This window comes from Rhinoderma darwinii, chromosome 4, assembly GCF_050947455.1.
Source record: "Rhinoderma darwinii isolate aRhiDar2 chromosome 4, aRhiDar2.hap1, whole genome shotgun sequence".
Lineage (NCBI taxonomy): Eukaryota > Metazoa > Chordata > Amphibia > Anura > Rhinodermatidae > Rhinoderma > Rhinoderma darwinii.
The window spans coordinates 239,547,831-239,568,437 of record NC_134690.1 but is presented as its reverse complement, the minus strand read 5'-3'; the positions used below and the strand labels follow the sequence as shown (position 1 = coordinate 239,568,437).

Sequence of the window (20,607 nt, the reverse complement as noted above, 5' to 3'; positions counted from 1 at the left end):
TCTTCATTACTGAACCTTAGTTTGTCTGACTGCTTCCCTGAACTACCTGCTACTGTACTGCATACCTAGCTCTGCTATACTACTGTTACCGATCCTGGCCTATCCAACTAAAATCTATGCCTTACCTCTAGTACCAGACTACTCTGGACTGCCTCCCCACACTGTGGTTCCTATCTTCTGTTCACCCTTTCCTGTACATTTAAAGAGACTTAAATTTGTCATTGTCCATAGCAGCTGTACTTCCAATTGCCCCTTAGGGTTTGATTCCACTTCCGTTAACTGTTATCTAGAGAATCAAGCACCGGACCAGTTAGTAGCACCTAAGTCCTGGGGCCAGCTAATTACCTCTACCCTAACCAAGGTCATGGAAAAAGGGGTGCTATAGGTAAAATTGTGCCATCTAGTTGGTTCTTTCTCTAGGAATCACAGGAATCAGATCACTACAAATGTCTATGTTTAGCTTTATATCAAAATATGAAAGCAGTTAGTATAAACAAAATCTTTTTACCCAGAACTTATTTTATGGCTGTATGAACAAATAAAATAATTATTATTCAGGTGCCTTATTTAGCTAATACTCTTTGATGGGTACCTCAATAAATTAAAGATATATGAAAGACCTGGCATGATTTGCTGAAGAACAAATCCCCTGGATGCCAATAATGTTCATATACTATAGATATGTATGCACATGTTTATTAGGGAAGCAAAAATAATTATATTACCGAAATAAAAGAATATATAATGGAGTCATATAAGGTATTCCATTTCATTACACAATTAATAATGATAAAATATAGATTTCTTAAAGTCACTTTATTATTTTACCTGGATTGAATTACGATGACCCTAAACAAGAAGTTTTATATTAAATTCACATTTCATTGTGTTTTGATAGGTCCTACAGCTTGGCAAAAATGGCTATATAGAGTTGCCATATCATCAGAACATGGAATACAGCAGATTATGTTGAACATTAGTGTAACTCAAGTAACAGTGACTACTCTGGACATATCTACTCGATATGAAGTGTCTGTTCAGGCATCCTCACCTGCTGGGGATAGCAAGTGGACAGAACCGGTGGTAGGAACAACTCTATGTCAAGGTGAATTATTATTATTTTGGTATCTGGTTCTCAATCACAGGCCATAAGACCGCGTTCAGATGTGTCAAATATTTAGCAGATTTTCAGTGCAGATTATGCACTGAAAATTTGTAACAAAGTCAAGTACAAAATAGGAGTATGGGGTTTTCAAAACCCGATTCTCATGTAGCTGATGTTTGCTCCTCTGTTCTGTTAATTTTTAAGATAGACACCTTACAGTATTACAGGCCAAGTCTTTTATCAAGTCAGTAATACTATTTAAATAATTTACTTTTGTTTCAGCTGAGGAGGATCCTTATTTCCTAGCAGTGGGCTTTACTGGAATATGGAAACAGCCCCTAGACAGGTTTGGTCCTGGACAAATTATCTCTGACAAACTCCGACATGTATCAGGTAACCAATTTGAGCTCAGCCAGAGCTGATTATACTTATAATAGTCTTATATATACATTTTGTTCACTTTAACATGTAAGACATTTACATACCTGCTTACTCTGGGCTTACAAGTTTTTGGGGTGGCCTGACTTAATAATTAGCAGCCTTCCATATATACGTGCTAATAATGAGGTAGCTGTCAATCATTGAGTAGGACCGCCCTCCAGACTCCTAAGCTCAGAAAAAGCAGATATTTAGTTATACGGATTGTTTTCCCACAAAACTATATATCATTCTGCTTAGCTCCTCCTGATCTGAAACATGCTGCCTGTAGACTGAACTGCATGCTCAATGTGACAAATGTTTGAGTAGAAATCAATACATATTCTTGCATACCTCCTAATTGTCTCTCTTTTTAACCCCTTAGTGACCAGCCCATTTTAGGCCCTAATGACCAAGCTATTTTATTCGTTTTTCTATAGTCGCATTCAAAGAGCTATAACGTTTTTATTTTTTCGTCTACATAGCTGTATGAGGACTTGTTTTTTGCGGGATTAGTTGTGCTTTTTAATAGCACCATTTTTGGGTACATATAATTTTTATATTAACTTTTATTAACCTTTTTGGGGGGGATTATAAAAAAAACTGAAATTCCGCCATTGTTCTATGCGTTTTTAAATTGACGCCGTTCACTGTGCGGCGTAAATAACATGTTACCTTTATTCTATGGGTCGGTACGATTACGGCGATACCACATATGTAGAGGTTTTTTATGTTTTACGACTTTTGCACAATAAAAACACTTTTGAACTAAAATTATTTGCTTTTGCATCGTCGCTTTCCAAGAGCCGTCATTTTTTTATTTTTCCATCAATGTAGTGATTTTTTGGGCTTGTTTTCTGCGGGACGAGACGTAGTTTTGAATGGTACTGTTTTGGGGTGCATGGGACTTATTGATTCATTTTTATTATGACTTTCTTGGGGGGCAATGGAAAAAAATTGCAATTTCGCCATGTTTTTTTGCGTTTTTTTTTTACGGTGTTCACTTTGCGGTTTAAATTACATATTAACTTTATTAATGGAGTCATTATGGTCGCGGCGATACCACATATGTGTACTTTTTTTTTTTTTTTACACTTTTACTAAATAAAACCACTTTTTATGGAAAAAAATGGTTTTATTTATTTTTTTACTGTACTTTTTATTAATAATCTTTATTTCACTTTGATGACTTATTTTATTAGTCCCACTAGGGGACTTTACTGTGGGATGTTCCGATCGCTGCTATAATGCTCTGGTATACTTCGTATACCAGAGCATTGTTGCCTGTCAGTGTAAATCTGTCAGGCAATCTGTTAGGACGTGCCTCCGGCGCGTCCTAACAGGAATATGTCCAGGGCAGACCTGGAGGCATTTATAAAGCCCCCGGCTGCCATGACACCCCATCGGAGACCCGCGATTTCATTTGCGGGCAGCCGATGGGTGACAGAGGGAGCTCACTCCCTCTGTAAACAAAGTTAAATGCCGCGGTCGCTATTGACGGCGGCATTTAACGGGTTAAACGGCCGCGATCTAAGTAAACTTCGATCGCGGGCGTTGGAGCAGGAGCTCAGCATTCATCAGACAGCAGAGCCCCGGCTCCTGCCTGCACGGGAGACCCGTGCAGGACTTAGACTAGGCTGACATGAAAGGGCGTCAGCCTAGCCTAAAGCCCATTAGTGACCGACGTAAAAAGGCGTATTAGTGGTCACTAAGGGGTTAATTAAAGAACAGACCCTATTTTGTCCTCTGTACATCTTTTCACCTGAAATGTCTATCTGTGGAGCGTTCAAGTAAATGTATTAATGTAGATATATTGATCAGTTCCAACAGAGTGTCAATCTGATTTCTAGCTGACTATTTGCACACGTGGAGGGAAATGTATCAAATCAAATGCAAGGAAGAAGTGGAGCCCATAGAATCCCATCAGATTCCATTCCTTATTTTTCAAAGTCCCTGGAAAATGAAAACGGCAACCTGACTGGTTGCTGTGGGCAACTACCCCACTTTTTCTTTGCGCCAGTTTTTCTAAATCTCCCTCATCATACATAGGCTACGTTCACATCTGCGTCAGGGTCCCGTTCTGATGTTCCGTCGGAGCTTCCTGTCAGAACGGAACCCTGACTGAAACAAATGGAAACCATAGATTTCCGTTTGCATCACCATTGATTTCAATGGTGACGGTTCTGGTGCAAATGGTTTCAGTTTGCCTCAGTTGTGCAAGTGTTGCGTCGCTTTGACTTAATGAATAGTGCAGCCACTATGGTTTTCATTCCGTCAAAATGATGGAACCCTTGCACAACTGAGACAAACAGAAACAATTTGCACTGGAACGTCACCATTGAAATCAAAGGTGATGCATCCGGAAACCTATGGTTTCCGTTTGTTTCAGTCAGGGTTCCGTTCTGACAGGAACCTTTGATGGAACACCTGAACGGAGCCCTGATTCAGATTTGAATGAAGCCTAAGGGCCTGTTCACATCACCGTTCGCTTTCCGTTCCGGGGGTTCCGTCTGAGGTTTCCGTCGGGTGAACCCCGCAACGGAAAGTGAAAGTGAAACCACAGCTTCCGTTTAGTCACCATTGGTATCAATGGTGACGGTAACATCGCTAATGGTTTCCGTTCGTCACCATTCCGGCAGGTTTCCGGTTTTCCGACTGAATCAATACCGCAGTCGACTCCGCTATTGATTCCGTCGTTAAAACAGAAACCTTCCGGAATATTGACGAACGGAAACCATTAGGGCCTGTTCACATCAGCGTTCGCTTTCCGTTCCGGGGTTCCGTCGGAGGTTTCCTTCGGATGAACCCCGCAACGGAAAGTGAAAGTGAAACCACAGCTTCCGGAAACCTCCGACGGAACCCCGGAACAGAAAGCGAACGCTGATGTGAACAGGCCCTTGCATTAAATGTTACATCACTCACTCAAAGAATGTCTGCTGAAATTGTGTCTTCCTTGCCCGATCTTAACTTGTGCTACGGTATGGGGGACCATGTAAACAATCACTGCACTTTGGTAGACTCAGTAATCATGTGATCGCTGCATCCAAAGCCTCGCCTGCCTGCGCATCGGCAGTTGTATACAAGCTATTACTTGTATGTTGTTTGTATTTAGCTATGCTGGCAGGGGGTACTGTAGATGCAGCGGTCACATGATATATAACATTTATATTTAGAAAGGGGCCAACCCATTTAAGGCCAGTTTTACACAATATGTATTGCGTAAAACATGTGCATTTTGTGCTTCTATTACGGCCACAAAGATCGTCCCAACAATGGGCCTAAGGATTCATGGTAACAACATCAAAGATCCCGATTACGCTAGTAGGAAACCGGTGTCTCATTTATCTTTGCATATTTAACAATTTCATGTAAATTGACAAACTGTTAGGGCTGAAAAGGAAATATATCATTAACATCATTGTGAACTGTCAATGTCCAATACAAGTTTACTAAATATCACTCAATCATTACACTGCTATCATGCAAACCATGATTATTCCACTATAATTTCATCACTAGATTATATGAATTTGATAGGATTTCTGTCGCTTTATTTACAGTTTTTAAGGTTATGTTTCTGTAATATTCTGATTGCAGATCTGGATTGGTACAATGGCACCATCTACTGGAGCAATGAAACAGGTCATGTGCATCTTTGGAATATTAGTAACACAACTCAATATTCAGCCCTGCATGTACCTGAGATACGAAGAGCTGGTCCCTTGGCATATGATTGGATTGGACAATGCATTTACTGGGCTGACAAAGTGAACCCTAAGGTATGAGATAAGATGTCATCATTTAATGGGACTCTCAAAATGTAACTTTTACTACTAAACTATTTAAAAAATGCGTAAATGTGAACAAACCCATATAAACACATACAAAAAGAGCTCGCATAAGATTTTTCATTGAAAGGAGCTCAACTAGTGGTTGCAATTAAACTCACAGATGTGGTTACATAAAGTGACAAAACTGTTCTCCTGAAGAGTCTCTGGGTCAATAAAAGTCAATGATTAAGGTCCAACCATGTAAAAAAGGAAGTGTAATTATAAAGCCCCCTTCACATTGCGTTATTTCCATCTCTCAGAGGCATACCTCTGATGGAAGGCTGCAACTTATCCGACTGTATAGGTATACAGTCGGATACGTTGCCCGAACAGCCCCTCTCACCCTCCCGGTAGAGTGTTACCTGAGACTTTGCCCGGTTTCAATAGCTCCATATATGGACAATGACATTCGGAGCTTCCCAGGGTCAGAGTCCCTTGGCAGAGTGCTTCCTCATACTTCCTCTGCCTGGTGCTGCTGCCTGTGGCCCTGTGCAGGAAGCCCCAGTGACATAAAAGTAATAGTATCCATATATAGATAGTTAGGCTTCATGCACACGACCGTAGCCGTGTCCACGGCCCGTTATTGTGGCACAGACGGCTGCGGAGTGTTATCCGCGGGCCACCCGCAGTTCGCAGAGCGTGCACACATTGATTTCAATGTGCACGGACCGCAAACGCGGACTATATAATGACTTGTCCAATCTTTTTGTGGTTCGCATTTTCCGACCAATGCACTGACCGTGGAAACCATGGTCATGTGCATGAGCCCATAGAAATGAATGGGTCCGCAATTCACCCGCAGATTTGCGGATGAATTGTGGATGCAAAAACACGTTCGTGTGCATGAGGCCTTAGACCACTGGAGCTTCCTAAAGTATGCGTTTAACGTAAACCTGTGACGGATGCCATACAGTAGCATCTCTCACACATAAGCTCCAATGTTAAAAACACTTGTACACCACGGGATCCCACACGATGGAATAGCGTAGTCTACTACACTATTCCATAATTTTAACAAAATGAACTGTCTTCCAACGTAATGAAACCAAAGGACACGTTTATCGTGTACATCAGGAGCTTTCCTGACGTATGTGTTATACATAGAGCAGAAACGTGATCTGGAGGGGGCCTTATATAATTAATAAAAAAACATGTCTCAAACTTGTCCAGGAGGCCACCATAAAAAAAATCCGGGTAAAGTATACACAATACAGTTTATTGGATTCCAGCTGTGGCATTTACAGAATTTAAAATAAATGTCCACCCTTTACTACCATGTTTTTTTAAATCTTGTAAAATATTTTGTGTTTAAAGAGGCTCTGTCACCAGATTTTCAAACCCCTATTTCGTATTGCAGCAGATCGGCGCTGCAATGTAGATTACAGTAACGTTTTTTTTTTCAAAAACAAGCATTTTTGGCCAAGTTATGACCATTTTTGTATTTATGCAAATGAGCCTTTCTTAAGTACAACTGGGCGTGTTTAAAGTTAAGTACAAGTGGGCGTGTCTTGTGTTCGTTACATCTGGGCGTTTTTACTTGTTTTACTAGCTGGGCGTTGTGAATAGAAGTGTATGATGCTGACGAATCAGCATCATCCACTTCTCTTCGTTAACACCCAGCTTCTGGCAGTGCACAGACACACAGCGTGTTCTCGAGAGATCACGCTGTGACGTCACTTCCTGCCCCAGGTCCTGCATCGTGTCGGACGAGCGAGGATACATCGGCACCAGGCGACAGAGGCTACATCGACTTACCTGCAAGCGCCGATGCTGCTGCAGAATCAACTGTAGCCTCTGTCGCCTGGTGTTGATGTGTCCTCGCTCGTCCGACACGATGCAGGACCTGGGGCAGGAAGTGACGTCACAGCGTGATCTCTCGAGAACACGCTGTGTGTCTGTGCACTGCCAGAAGCTGGGTGTTAACGAAGAGAAGTGGATGATGCTGATTCGTCAGCATCATACAGTTCCATTCACAACGCCCAGCTAGTAAAACAAGTAAAAACGCCCAGATGTACACACAATACACGCCCACTTGTACTTAACTTTAAACACGCCCAGTTGTACTTAAGAAAGGCTAATTTGCATAAATATAAAAATGGTCATAACTTGGCCAAAAATGCTCGTTTAAAAAAAAACAAAACGTTACTCTTATCTACATTGCAGTGCCGATCTGCTGCAATACGAGATAGGGGTTTGAAAATCTGGTGACAGAGCCTCTTTAATGTAGCACTCCCAGCTAAAAAATTTTTCTTCTGATCATAATGTAGATGAGCTAACTAGTATTGTAGTTCGTTTTCCTACTGAGCGCTCAATTTGGGAGTTAACCGTTCCAGTCTTCCTTTTGTCCCACGTGATAGCGCTCAGACTCTTAGGGCACGTTCAGACGTGGCGGAATATTTCCGCTGCAAATGTTGGTGCAGATTTGGGGCAATTATACAACGAATCTGCACCAACATTTGCATATTTGACAGGTAATTCAGACGTTGCAGATATCACAGCGGACTTGCCACAGATTTCAGTTTTTGCATTGCAAAGGCTGAAATACGCAGTGAAATTCCGCTTCTTCTCCTAAATGGAAAGTGCATGCTGTGGAGGAAAAAATCTTCACCGCAGCCTATTTTCCGCAAAGTAATTTTGTGCAATGTCTGAACTAACTTTCCTAAAAATGTATAGAAAGAAATGAAAAAAACGGCCGCTGGAGAACTCCACTGCGGACTGTCTGCAGTGGAATTCCACAGCAATTCCGCCACGTCTGAACGTGCTCTTACAATTGAGGATTTTACAAGCTCTGTAATCACTATTTATGCACTAGGTCCCAACATGGTTAGGTGCTTCAAATGGTCATACTATATGATATACTGTATGTAATAATTCCCATGTAGAGGTATGTGCTTTACAACATGACCTTTGTCCGTGGCTTCACAGTGTTCTCTCATTCTGCAAGGTGACAAATATTTGTCTGTTTTAGTAAATACTTATACCACCATGAAATAAAAATGTAGGCACACATTTTTTTTTAGAACTCTGCGCTATGTCTTCTATTGCTTCAATAAATGAACAACTGGGTGTTACCATACCCCTTGTCAATAGTGCGTGTCCCTACACAGTCCAATGCTGCCAGCACTCATTGGACAGTATCAGACTATATATTGATACATCATTGCTCATGCATTTTCAGGAGGAATAATGGCAAAGCTGCCAACAGTCCGGAATTTGCAGAGACTGTCCCGAATTTACAGAGACAGTCCCAGCAAATCACTGTCCCGGGACGTGTCATTCAATTGTATCTGCGTCCTTCCGCACATAGAGGTGTCCCTGAAGTCACTGTCCATATAAGAACAGTGACGTCAGAGGCTCCTCCTGCAGCTGAATCCCCGGCTAGAGTGTTGCCGACGCTCTGTCTGGGGATTCCGCTCATAGAGGGAATCGCTGACGACGTCACTGTCCATATATGGACCGTGAAGTCAGGGGCTTCTCCTGTAGCGCCGTAATCCCTGGCTAGAGCGTTGCTGGCGCTCTGGCCAGGGATTCCGCTCCTAGAGGGAGTCCCTGACATCACTGTCCATGTATGGACAGTGCTGTCAGGGGCTCCTCCAGGAGAGGAATACTTTACCAGAGCGTCGCCAACGCTCTTGCTGGCTATTGCCCTCCCCCTATCTACAGAGGGCACTGTGGCACTATCTACAGAGGGTACTGTGGCACTATCTACAGAGGACACTGCCACACATGTGGCGGGTGGCATGTGTGGCACCATGTACAGGGGAGAGGGGTTGTCTCACCATCTACAGGGAAGGGGGTGTGGCACTATCTACAGGGGTTGGGTGGTGTGGCACCATCTACAGGGAGGGGAGTGATTGGAACCAGATACAGGGGGCTGTGTGGCACCAACTACAGTGGGGGCTGTATGGCAACAGCTACAGAGGGGGCTGTGTGGCACCAGTTACAGAGGGAGCTGTGTGGCACCAGCTACAGAGGATAACAACCGGATAACCAGAGAGACATACTGGCCACCATAATAGTTGTCAGCCAAACTAGTGCAGAAATTTTTGTTTGTTTATTTGTATGCAGAAATTCTGAAAAGAAAACCATGCCCACTATCCACACCCACCAGGAAAGCCACCCCCCATAAGAAACACCCACCGACGCCACACCCTTAGTGTCCCTGGAATTTCTTTTTAAATGTTGGCAACTATGTAGTGGCACAACACAAAAATCTAAGACAAGATGGCCCAGCATTGTTATTTTATGAGAAAACAAGTATTTACCAATACAGACATACCGGGAGACCTGCCTCACCACTCAGAAACTGTTACTTCCCGCACGAGGACGTATAGTTACTAAGTCGGTCCCGGTGCACACTGTCGGTGAACCGGGAGGTAAGCTGTCCCCAACAGCTGACACTCCACTGTTGCTGATCAGCGGTTCATCGCCGCTGATTTTGGCAATTAACCCCTTAAATGCGGTGATCGTTTGCGGTCGCCGCATTTGTAGGGTTTGTAGCACATCGGCAACCCTCATGCAATCATGGGGGTGCCGATGGTTGTCATGGCCAGACAACAGCCTACAGGTCTGCCATGTACAGAAGCCTATGAGAACCAGCCTAAGGCTGGTCCTCATAGGCTTACTGTCTGAGTGACTGTCACATCACAATGAAAGTTAGAATACATTATACTATGTAGGTGGTGATCAGTGCTGCAGGTCAAAAAAAAAAGTGTGACAAGTACAAAAAAGTTAATAAAAACGTTTTATGAAAGTGTAAAAATAAAAGTTATAAGTTAAAAAAGCAAACACTGCTTTTTTCCCCTATAATAATGCTTTTTATTATAGGAAAAAATTGAAATGTTAAAAAAAGTACACATATTTGGTATCACTACGTTCGTACCGACCCAAACTATAAAACTATAATTTTATTTTTCCGACACGGTGAACACCGCAAAAAAAAATAAGTTAAAAAACAATGCCAGAATCACTTTTTTCTGGTCACCACCCCTCCTAAAATAGAGAATAAAAAGTGATCAAAAAGTTGCATTTACCCAAAAATAGTATCAATAAAAACAACAAACTGTCCCGCAAAAAACAATGTTGTCACTTTTGGGGTGTCTCCACTGTTTTGTTCCCTCCAGGACAATGCAAACGCGACATGGCACCGAAAACCATTGCAGCAAAATCTGTGCTACAAAATCCAAATGGCGCTCCTTCCCTTCTGAGCCCTGCCGTGCATCCAAACAGCAGTTTATTACCACATATGGGGTATTGCCATAATCAGAAAAGATGCTTTACAAATATTGGTGTGATTTTTATTCTTTATTCCTTATAAAAATTAAAAAGTTTTACGTTTTTTCAGAAAAAAAGTAGATTTTCATTTTCACATACTAATTCCAATAAATTTAGCAAAAAAACTGTGGGGTCAAAATGCTTAATATACACCTACATAAATTCCTTGAGGGTGTAGTTTCCAAAATGGGGTCACTTTTGGGGGGTTTCCACTGTTTTGGCACCACAAGAGTCCTTCAAACCTGACATGGTGCCTAAAATATATTCTAAAAAAAGGAGGTCCCAAAATCCTCTAGGTGCTCCTTTGCTACTGAGGCCTGTGCTTCAGACCATTAGCACACTAGGGCCACATGTGAGATATTTCTAAAAACGGCAGAATCTGGGCAATAAATATTGAGTTTGCATTTCTCAGGTAAAACCTTTTGTGTTAGAGAAAAAAATGTATTACAAATTAATTTTGGCAAAAAAAATTAAATTTGTACATTTTACCTCTACGTTGATTTATTTCCTGTAAAACGCCTAAAGGGTTAAGAAAATGTTTAAATACTGTTTTAAATACTTTGATGGGTGCAGTTTTTAAAATGATTTATGGGGACTTTGCAATATATAAGTCCCTCAATGCCATTTCAGAACTGAACTGGTCCCTGAAAAAATAGCATTTTGAAATTTTCTTGAAAATGTGAGAAATTGCTGCTAAAGTTCTAAGCCTTGTAACGTCCTTGAAAAATAAAAGGACGTTCAAAAAGCGATGTAAACATATGGGAAATGTTAACTAGTAACAATTTTGTGTGGTATTACTATCTGTTTTAGAAGCAGATACATTTAAATGTAATAAATTTTGGTGTTTTTCACTAATAAATATTGAATTTATCTACCACATTTTTTCACTAACATAAAGTACAATAAGTCACGAGAAAACAATCTCAGAATCGCTTGGATAGGTAAAAGCATTCCCAAGTTATTAGCATATAAAGTGACACATGTCCACAAGGCCAAAACAGGCTGTGTCCAGAATTTCCTTTTGAACGTTATTCACTGTACTCGTATGTGCCAGGCTCCAGTGACATAACGTCCTCACACTTATTGCTTATAGTCAACAAAACTATAAGGTTGAACTAAGATAATGACATGACTGATATTATATATTTACTGTTAAAGATGCGGTTGTTACTAGAAAGGTGAAGGCCACAATTGTTGATGCAAGAATAAAAAAACTGTGTAGCACAACTGCAAGTTAAAATGAGCAAAAATAAGGGTATGTGCACACGATAGCAGGCATTTACGTGTGAAAAGACAGACTGTTTTCAAGAGAAAACAGCTGCCTCGTTTCAGACGTAAATGCTCCTCCTCGTAATATACGAGGCGTCTGTGACGCTCGTAAATCTTGAGCTGCTCTTCATTGAGTTCAATGAAGAACGGCTCAAATTACGTTGCAAAGAAGTGCCCTGCACTTCTTTGCCGAGGCAGTCTATTTACAGGTCGTCTGCACAGTACGTCGGCAAACCCATTCAAATGAATGGGCAGATGTTTGCCGACGTATTGTAGCCCTATTTTCAGGCGTAAATCGAGGCATAATACGCCTCGTTTACACCTGAAAATAGGTAGTGTGAACCCAGCCTAAGGATTCAAAAGCACTTCCAGGGGAATTTATTATACAGGGAATACTAGCATTTTGGCGGGAAAATGCAACTTTTTATACTTTAAGGCTGGGTTCCCACAGTGCAGATTTGCTGCAGATTTTGGCAGCATTTTGTAAGCAAAAACCAAAATTGGACACAGGAGAGCAAACATATATGCCTTTCTTTAATGCACAAGTCCCAGTCCAAACAAGAAAAAGAGGCAGCACTCCAAATAAAGTATAAAGACGTTTCTATTCACACAGTGTGTGGGCAACGTTTCACCTTCCCATTAAATGCATTTTCATGTCATTCTTTATATATTTCTTCTGTTTAGGTTCCGTTTCTGGTTTTGGCTTAAAAAACGCATGCACTGTGAGAACCAATCCTAACGCGGCTTCCGGTACTTGCAAAAGGGCGGAGTCACCAGCGGTCCAACAAATTTACCATGACTTACGACAGAAACTGGTGTAAATTATGGCCCAACTCTACGCCCTTTCTTTATATTAAGACGGACGTATAAAATTTCAGTTTTAATAAATTCACTCCTTAAAGGGTTTGTTCATTACCACACAACTGATGACCTATCCACTGGATAGGTCATCAGTAAATTATCGTTGCAGGTCCGACACCCAAACCCTGCATCGATCAGCTGCTCTGATGGCCTGTGGGCACCAGATGTTATGGCACATTATTCAATATACGAGGCCGAAAGCAATTGGCTTCGTACATTGCATAGAGGCCGTGCTGCCGAACTGCAGCTCTGTTCCTATTCACTTGAATAGGACCAAAACTACAGCTCAGCCGCTATTCCATGACCAGAGCTATCTGCTTCTGTAATGGATGTCTGGTGCCCGGAGGCATCCGGAGCGGCTTAACGGTGCGGGGTCCGGGTGTTGGACCCCCACAGATCATGTCCGGTAGTGGACAACCCCTTTAATGTCTTTATAGTCTTTCTGTATATCTATCTATCTTACTTCACACACATTTTGCTGGATTAGGACAAATCATTGGTTAGGCCGAAACATTGCCCTTCATAGGTCACTAACAAAAAGAAGATATGTGGTTGCTGTGGCATTCGTTTGTTTTGACAACGAGGTCGGAGACTGCAGACATGTATCACTTTAACAAGTACAAAAGTTTTTTTTACCCTATTTTCTGACCAACAGGCAAATCAAAAATATTGGTTTCCTATGAAACTCTGTTCTCCTGGGCAATAGCAATACTTCTTTATTATAATGCTTTCTCTCTGAAGCTGGAAGCTACCTCATAAATAGAACTTCCTGCCTATGATTGGGTGCTAAGTTGATCCATATTGGACCCAGGCTTACAGATCCCTCTGTGTCTCTGTAAGGGAAGTGCCTGGATTTATTACATTTTCCAGAAAAACAAAATGTTATATAAACAAATAAGATAGAGTATAGTACTTTCTGACAGATCCCATTTAACAAAATGGCAGACATTGGTAAGTATGTTTTCAGCTTTCTAAGTAGGATATGCCTTATGAATCTATGTAAATGTTACTTGCCTTAGATAATCATCTTTAGCTTTTTATCTCCATCTATGTTTTTTGGCCCATATCTATATATATATATATATATATATATATATATATATATATATATATATATATATACATATACACTAGCATTCAAAAGTTTGGGGTCACTTAGAAATTTCCTTACTTTTGCAAGAAAAGCACAGTTTTTTTCAATGAAGATAACATTAAATTAATCAGAAATACACTCTATACATTGTTAATGTGCTAAATGACTATTCTAGCTGCAAATGTCTGGTTTTTAATGCAATATTTACATGGGTGTATAGAGGCCCATTTCCAGCAACCATCACTCCAGTGTTCTAATGGTACGTACATTGTGTTTGCTAACTGTGTTAGAAGGCTAATGGATGATTAGAAAACATTTGAAAACCCTTGTGCAATTATATTAGCACCGCTGTAAACAGTTTTGCTGTTTAGAGGAGCTATAAAACTGACCTTCCTTTGAGCTAGTTGAGAATCTGGAGCATTACATTTGTGGGTTCGATTAAACTCTCAAAATGGCTAGAAAAAGAGAGCTTTCATGTGAAACTCGACAGTCTATTCTTTTTCTTAGAAATGAAGGCTATTCCATGCGAGAAATTGCCAAGAAACTGAAGATTTCCTACAACGGTGTGTACCACTCCCTTCAGAGGACAGCACAAACAGGCTCTAACCAGAGTAGAAAGAGAAGTGGGAGGCCCCGCTGCACAACTGAGCAACAAGACAGGTACATTAGAGTCTCTAGTTTGAGAAATAGACGCCTCACAGGTCCTCAACTGGCAGCTTCATTAAATAGTACCCGCAAAACGCCAGTGTCAATGTCTACAGTGAAGAGGCGACTCCGGGATGCTGGCCTTCAGGGCAGAGTGGCAAAGAAAAAGCCATATCTGAGACTGGCTAATAAAAGGAAAAGATTAATATGGGCAAAAGCATACAGACATTGGACAGAGGAAGATTGGAAAAAAGTGTTATGGACAGACGAATCGAAGTTCGAGATGTTTGGATCACACAGAAGAACATTTGTGAGACGCAGAACAACTGAAAAGATGCTGGAAGAGTGCCTGACGCCATCTGTCAAGCATGGTGGAGGTAATGTGATGGTCTGGGGTTGCTTTGGTGCTGGTAAAGTGGGAGATTTTTACAAGGTAAAAGGGATTTTGAATAAGGAAGGCTATCACTCCATTTTGCAATGCCATGCCATACCCTGTGGACAGCGCTTGATTGGAGCCAATTTCATCCTACAACAGGACAATGACCCAAAGCACACCTCCAAATTATGCAAGAACTATTTAGGAGGGAAGAAGCAGGCAGCTGGTATTCTATCTGTAATGGAGTGGCCAGCGCAGTCACCAGATCTCAACCCCATAGAGCTGTTGTGGGAGCAGCTTGACCGTATGGTACGCAAGAAGTGCCCATCAAGCCAATCCAACTTGTGGGAGGGGCTTCTGGAAGCATGGGGTGAAATTTCTCCCGATTACCTCAGCAAATTAACAGCTAGAATGCCAAAGGTCTGCAATGCTGTAATTGCTGCAAATGGAGCATTCTTTGACGAAAGCAAAGTTTGAAGGAGAAAATTATTATTTGAAATAAAAAACTTTATTTCTAACCTTGTCAATGTCTTGACTATATTTTGTAGTCATTTTGCAACTCATTTGACAAATATAAGTGTGAGTTTTCATGGAAAACACTAAATTGTCTGGGTGACCCCAAACTTTTGAACGGTAGTGTGTGTATATATATATATATATGTGTGTGTAAATATATATGCCAATGCTAAATAATAATAAATCTGGTTCTGTTTACTAAGCGTAAATATGTAAGTTGCCCTTATGTCATAAAGCGGAATTTTTTTTTTATTAAGATGTTATTGTCTGTGTAACTTGGTCTTATTATAATTATTATTGCTCATTATAATATATTATATAGGCAATTGGCTAAGTTTACGCTATGTCTTTGTATTGACCATTTGGATGGTTGACATGACTTCCAGCATAATGTTGTTTACCCTTCAGTGAGTTTACAAATGTGCGGTTAACAATTAAAACTAGTTAATTTAATCTATTATATTATGAATTTTAGATAACTGCTATTTTATCATGGATTTATTATCATTTACAGATTTACAGAACATCCCTATGGACACATGCCAGTGAAACAGTGAGAGCCATCAGGTATCTAGTGAACGACTTGGCAGTGGACTCTGTTAATGCTTTCTTATATTGGACAACGGGATACACAGTGGAGAGCAGCAGGCTGAATGGACAGGACCATGTGATTATTCAGAACTTATCATTGTTTTCCAGTTTACAGGTAAATGCAAACTAGTTTCGATATATTGTTCAATAAAACTTCTTGGTCTGTAAGGCTTGGTTCACACAGAGTTTTTTGATGAGTTTTTTTACGCGGAAACCGCGCCGCAAAACTCGTCAAAAACCGGCTGAAAATGCCTCCCATTTATTTCAATGGGAGACGGATGCTTCTTTTTCCCGCGAGCTGTAAAACCGTCTCACGGCAGAAATAAGGGACATGCCCGATCTTTGGGCGTTTACGCCTCTGACCTCCCATTGACATCAATGGGAGGCAGTGAAAGCGTATTTCGCTGAGTTTTATGCCCGCGGCGCTCAATGGCCGCGGGCGAAAATCGGTGTGCAGGGAGAGGAAAATCTGCCTCAAACTTTCAAACAGAATTTTGAGGCAGAATTTCTGCCTGCAAAAAAACTCAGTGTGAACCCAGCCTATCTCTCTTTCTCTCTAAATATTTATATGATTATTGTATTATGACAACATCCATTTATAAAACAAAGTTGCTCATACCTGTAATAATGTTTGGACCCCATTCATCTTTAACCCCTTCCCTCTTTAGCCACTTTTGACCTTCCTGACCGAGCCTCATTTTTCAAATCTGACATGTGTCACTTTATGTGGTAATAACTCCGGAATGCTTTCACCTATCCAAGCGATTCTGAGATTGTTTTCTCGTGACACATTGGACTTTAAGTTACTGGCAAAATTTGCTCGATATGTTCAGTATTTAATTGTGAAAAACACCAAAATTTAGCGAAAAATTGCAAAAATTAGCATTTTTCTCAATTTAAATGTATCTGCTTGTAAGACAGGCAGTTATACCACACAAAATTGTTGCTAATTAACATCCCCCATATGTCTACTTTAGATTGGCATCGTTTTTTGAACATCCTTTTATTTTTCTATGATGTCACAAGGCTTAGAACTTTAGCAGCAATTTCTCACATTTTCAAGAAAATTTCAAAAGGCTATTTTTACAGGGGCCAGTTCAGTTGTGAAGTGGCTTTGAGGGCCTTATATATTAGAAACCGCCAAAAAGTCACCCCATTTTAAAAACTTCACCCCTCAAAGTATTCAAAACAGCATTTAGAAAATGTCTTAACCCTTTACACATGTCACAGGAATTAAAGCAAAGTAGAGGTGAAATTTACAAATGTCATATTTTTTTGCAGAAATAAATTTTTAGTACAATTTTTTTTGTAACACAGAAGTTTTTACCAGAGAAATGCAACTCAATATTTGTTGCCCAGATTCTGCAGTTTTAGGAAATATCCCACATGTGGCCCTAGGCTGCTACTGGACTGAAGCACCGGCCTCAGAAGCAAATGAGCACCTAGTGGATTTTGGGGCCTTATTTTTGTTAGAATAAATTTTAGGCACCATGTCAGGTTTGAAGGGCTCTTGCGGTGCCAAAACAGTCAAAATCCCCCAAAAGTGACCCCATCTGGGAAACTACACACCTCAAGGAAATTATCTAGGGGTACAGTGAGCATTTTGACCGCACAGGTGTTTTACAGAAATTATTGGAAGTAGGCCGTGAAAATTAAAATCAACATTTCTTCAAAGAAAATGTAGGTTTAGCGATTTTTTTTCTCATTTCCACAAGGACTAAAGGAGAAAAAGCACCGTAAAATTTGTAAAGCAATTTCTCCCGAGTAAAACAATACCCCACATGTGGTAATAAATGGTTGTTTGGAGACACGGCAGGGCTGAGAATGGAAAGAGCGCTATTTGGCTTTTGGAGCTCAAGTTTAGCAGGAATGGTTTGCGGAGGCCATGTCACATTTACAAAGCCCCTGAGGGGACAAAACAGTGGAAACCCCTCACAAGTGACCCCATTTTGGAAACTACACCCATTGAGGAAATTATCTAGGGGTATAGTGAGCGTTTTGACCCAACAGGTTTTTTGCATAAATTATTGGAAATAGGCCCTGAAAATGACAATCTAAATTTTTTCAAAGAAAATGTAGGTTTAGCTAATTTTTTCTCATTTCCACAAGGACTGAAGGAGAAAAATCACCATAAAATTTGTAAACCAATTTCTCCCGAGTAAAACGATACCCCACATGTGGTAATAAACGGCTGTTTGGAGACACGACAGGGCTTCGAAGGGATGGAGTGCCATTTGGCTTTTGGAGATCACATTTAGCAGGAATGGTTTGCGGAGGCCATGTCACATTTACGAAGTCCCTGAGGAGACAAAACAGTGGAAACCCCCACAAGTGACCCCATTTTGGAGACTACACCCATTGAGGAAATTATCTAGGGGTATAGTGAGCGATTTGACCCCACAGTTTTTTTGCAGAAATTATTGGAAGTAGGCCCTGAAAATAAAAATCTACATTTTTTCAAAGAAAATGTAGGTTTAGCTTATTTTTTCTCATTTCCACAAGGACTGAAGGAGAAAAAGCACCACAAAATTTGTAAAGCAATTTCTTCCGAGTAAAACAATACCCCACATGTGGTAATAAACGGCTGTTTGGAGACACGGCTTGGCTTAGAAGGGAAAGAGCGCTATTTGGCTTTTGGAGATCACATTGAGCAGGAATGGTTTGCGGCGGCCATGTCACATTTGCAAAGCCCCTGAGGGGAAAAAACAATGAAAACGCCCAAAAAGTGACACCATTTAGGAAACTACACCTCTTGAGGAATTCATCTAGGGGCGTAGTGAGCATTTTGACCCCACAGATGTTTCATAGAATTTATTAGAATTGGGCAGTGAAAATAAAAACAATCCTTTTTTTAATTTTTGCAACAAATAAAGGAAAAAAAACCCCACAACATTTGTAAAGCAATTTCTACCGAGTACGGCAATACCCCATATGTGGTCATAAACTGCTGTTTGGGCACACGGCAGGGCTCAGAAGGGAAGGACCGCAATTTGGAGTGCAGATGTTGCTGGATTGGTTTCTGGGTGCCTGTGGGCCCAAAACAGTGGAAACCCCCCAGAAGTGACCAAATTTTGGAAACTACACCCCTCAATGCATTTACCTAGGGGTGTAGTGAGCATGTTAACCCTGCAGGTGTTTTGTAGAAATTAGTGTGAACTCGATGTTGCAGAGTGAAAATGGGATTTTTTCCACAGATATGTGGACAATATGTGGTGCCCGGCTTGTGCCACCATAACAAGACAGCTCTCTAATTATTATGCTGGGTTTCCTGGTTTTAGAAACCCCCTACATGTGGCCCTAATCTCTTGCCTGGACAGTCGACCAGGCTCAGGAGTGAAAGCGTACCATGTAAAATTGAGGCCTAATTTGGCGATTTACAAAGTATTGGTTCACAACTGCAGAGGCTCAGATGTGAAATAATAAAAATAGACCCCTGGGAAGTGACCCCATTTGGAAACTGCACCCCTCAAGGCATTTATTAAGGGGTGTAGTGAGCATTTTCACCCCACAGGTCTTTTCCATAAATGAATGCGCTGTGGATGGTGCAAATTAAAAATTTATATTTTTCCCTAGATATGCCATTCAGGGGCAAATATGTCGTGCCCAGCTTGTGCCACTGGAGACACATCCCCCAAAAATTGCTAAAAGGGTTCTCCCGGGTATGACGATGCCATATATGTGGAAGGAAACTGCTGTTTGGGGACGCTGTAGGGTTCAGATGGGAGGAAACGCCATTTGGCTTTTGGAGCGTGGATTTTGCTTGGTAGTAGTTTTGTTTGGAGTCTTACTGGTGTTTCCGTTTATAATGTAGGGCATATGTAAGCCGGGCGGAGTATATAAGGGGCATAGTCAGGTGGTATAATAATGGGGTAAAAAAAAACAATAAAATAATCCATAGATGTGTGTTACGCTGTGAAGCAATCCTTTCCGCACAGGCCGGTGTCGCACTGATAAATGGCGTCCTTTATTATCCCCCCTTTGGTCCACACTCCGCGCCTTTGTAGTTTGGGGAATTTTGCTAGGAAGTGTTGTCCTGGTATAATACGGGCACCGTCGCTTCCAGCGGATATGTTTGGGCCCTCCCTTTCCTGGTTCCCTAATTTTAGGTCCTTGATAAATCGCCTCTTCAAACAGAAGAAATGTTCCCCTCGGGCACAACTGCATATTTTTTTATTTCCTGACTTATTGGAGCCATAACTAATTTTATTTTTCATAGACGTAGCGGTAGGGCTGGTTTGTTGCGGGACGAGCTGTAGTTATTATTGGTACCATTTTGGGGTACATGCAACTTTTTGATCACCTTTTATCCTATTTTTTGGGATGTCAGGTAAACAAAAAAACGCAATTCTGGCACAGCTTTTTTCGGGTTTTTTTTATACAGCGTTCACCATGCGTTATAAACTACATGTTAACTTTATTCTGTGGGTCAGTACGATTCCGGCGATACCTAATTTATAGAACTTTTTCATATTTTACAACTTTTTGCACAATAAAATTACTTTTGTAAAAATAATGTATTTTTTCTGTCGCCAAGTTGTGAGAACCATAACTTTTTAATTTTTTTGTCGACGGAGATGTATGAGGGCTTGTTTTTTGCGGGACGAGCTATAGTTTTTATAGGTACCATTTT

The 20,607-nt window shown here is 41.0% G+C and overlaps 1 protein-coding gene across 1 annotated transcript in view; it reads left to right on the top strand.

Annotated features, from left to right (window-relative positions):
* The window catches only part of ROS1 (ROS proto-oncogene 1, receptor tyrosine kinase), a 223,311-nt gene that overhangs the window by 51,766 nt on the left and 150,938 nt on the right, over window positions 1-20,607 (top strand). The window contains exons 11-14 of the mRNA XM_075863703.1: window positions 899-1,105; window positions 1,388-1,498; window positions 5,120-5,301; window positions 15,901-16,092. Of these exons, the coding sequence (XP_075719818.1) occupies window positions 899-1,105; window positions 1,388-1,498; window positions 5,120-5,301; window positions 15,901-16,092 (692 nt within the window). The remainder of the gene's footprint in view (window positions 1-898; window positions 1,106-1,387; window positions 1,499-5,119; window positions 5,302-15,900; window positions 16,093-20,607) is intronic.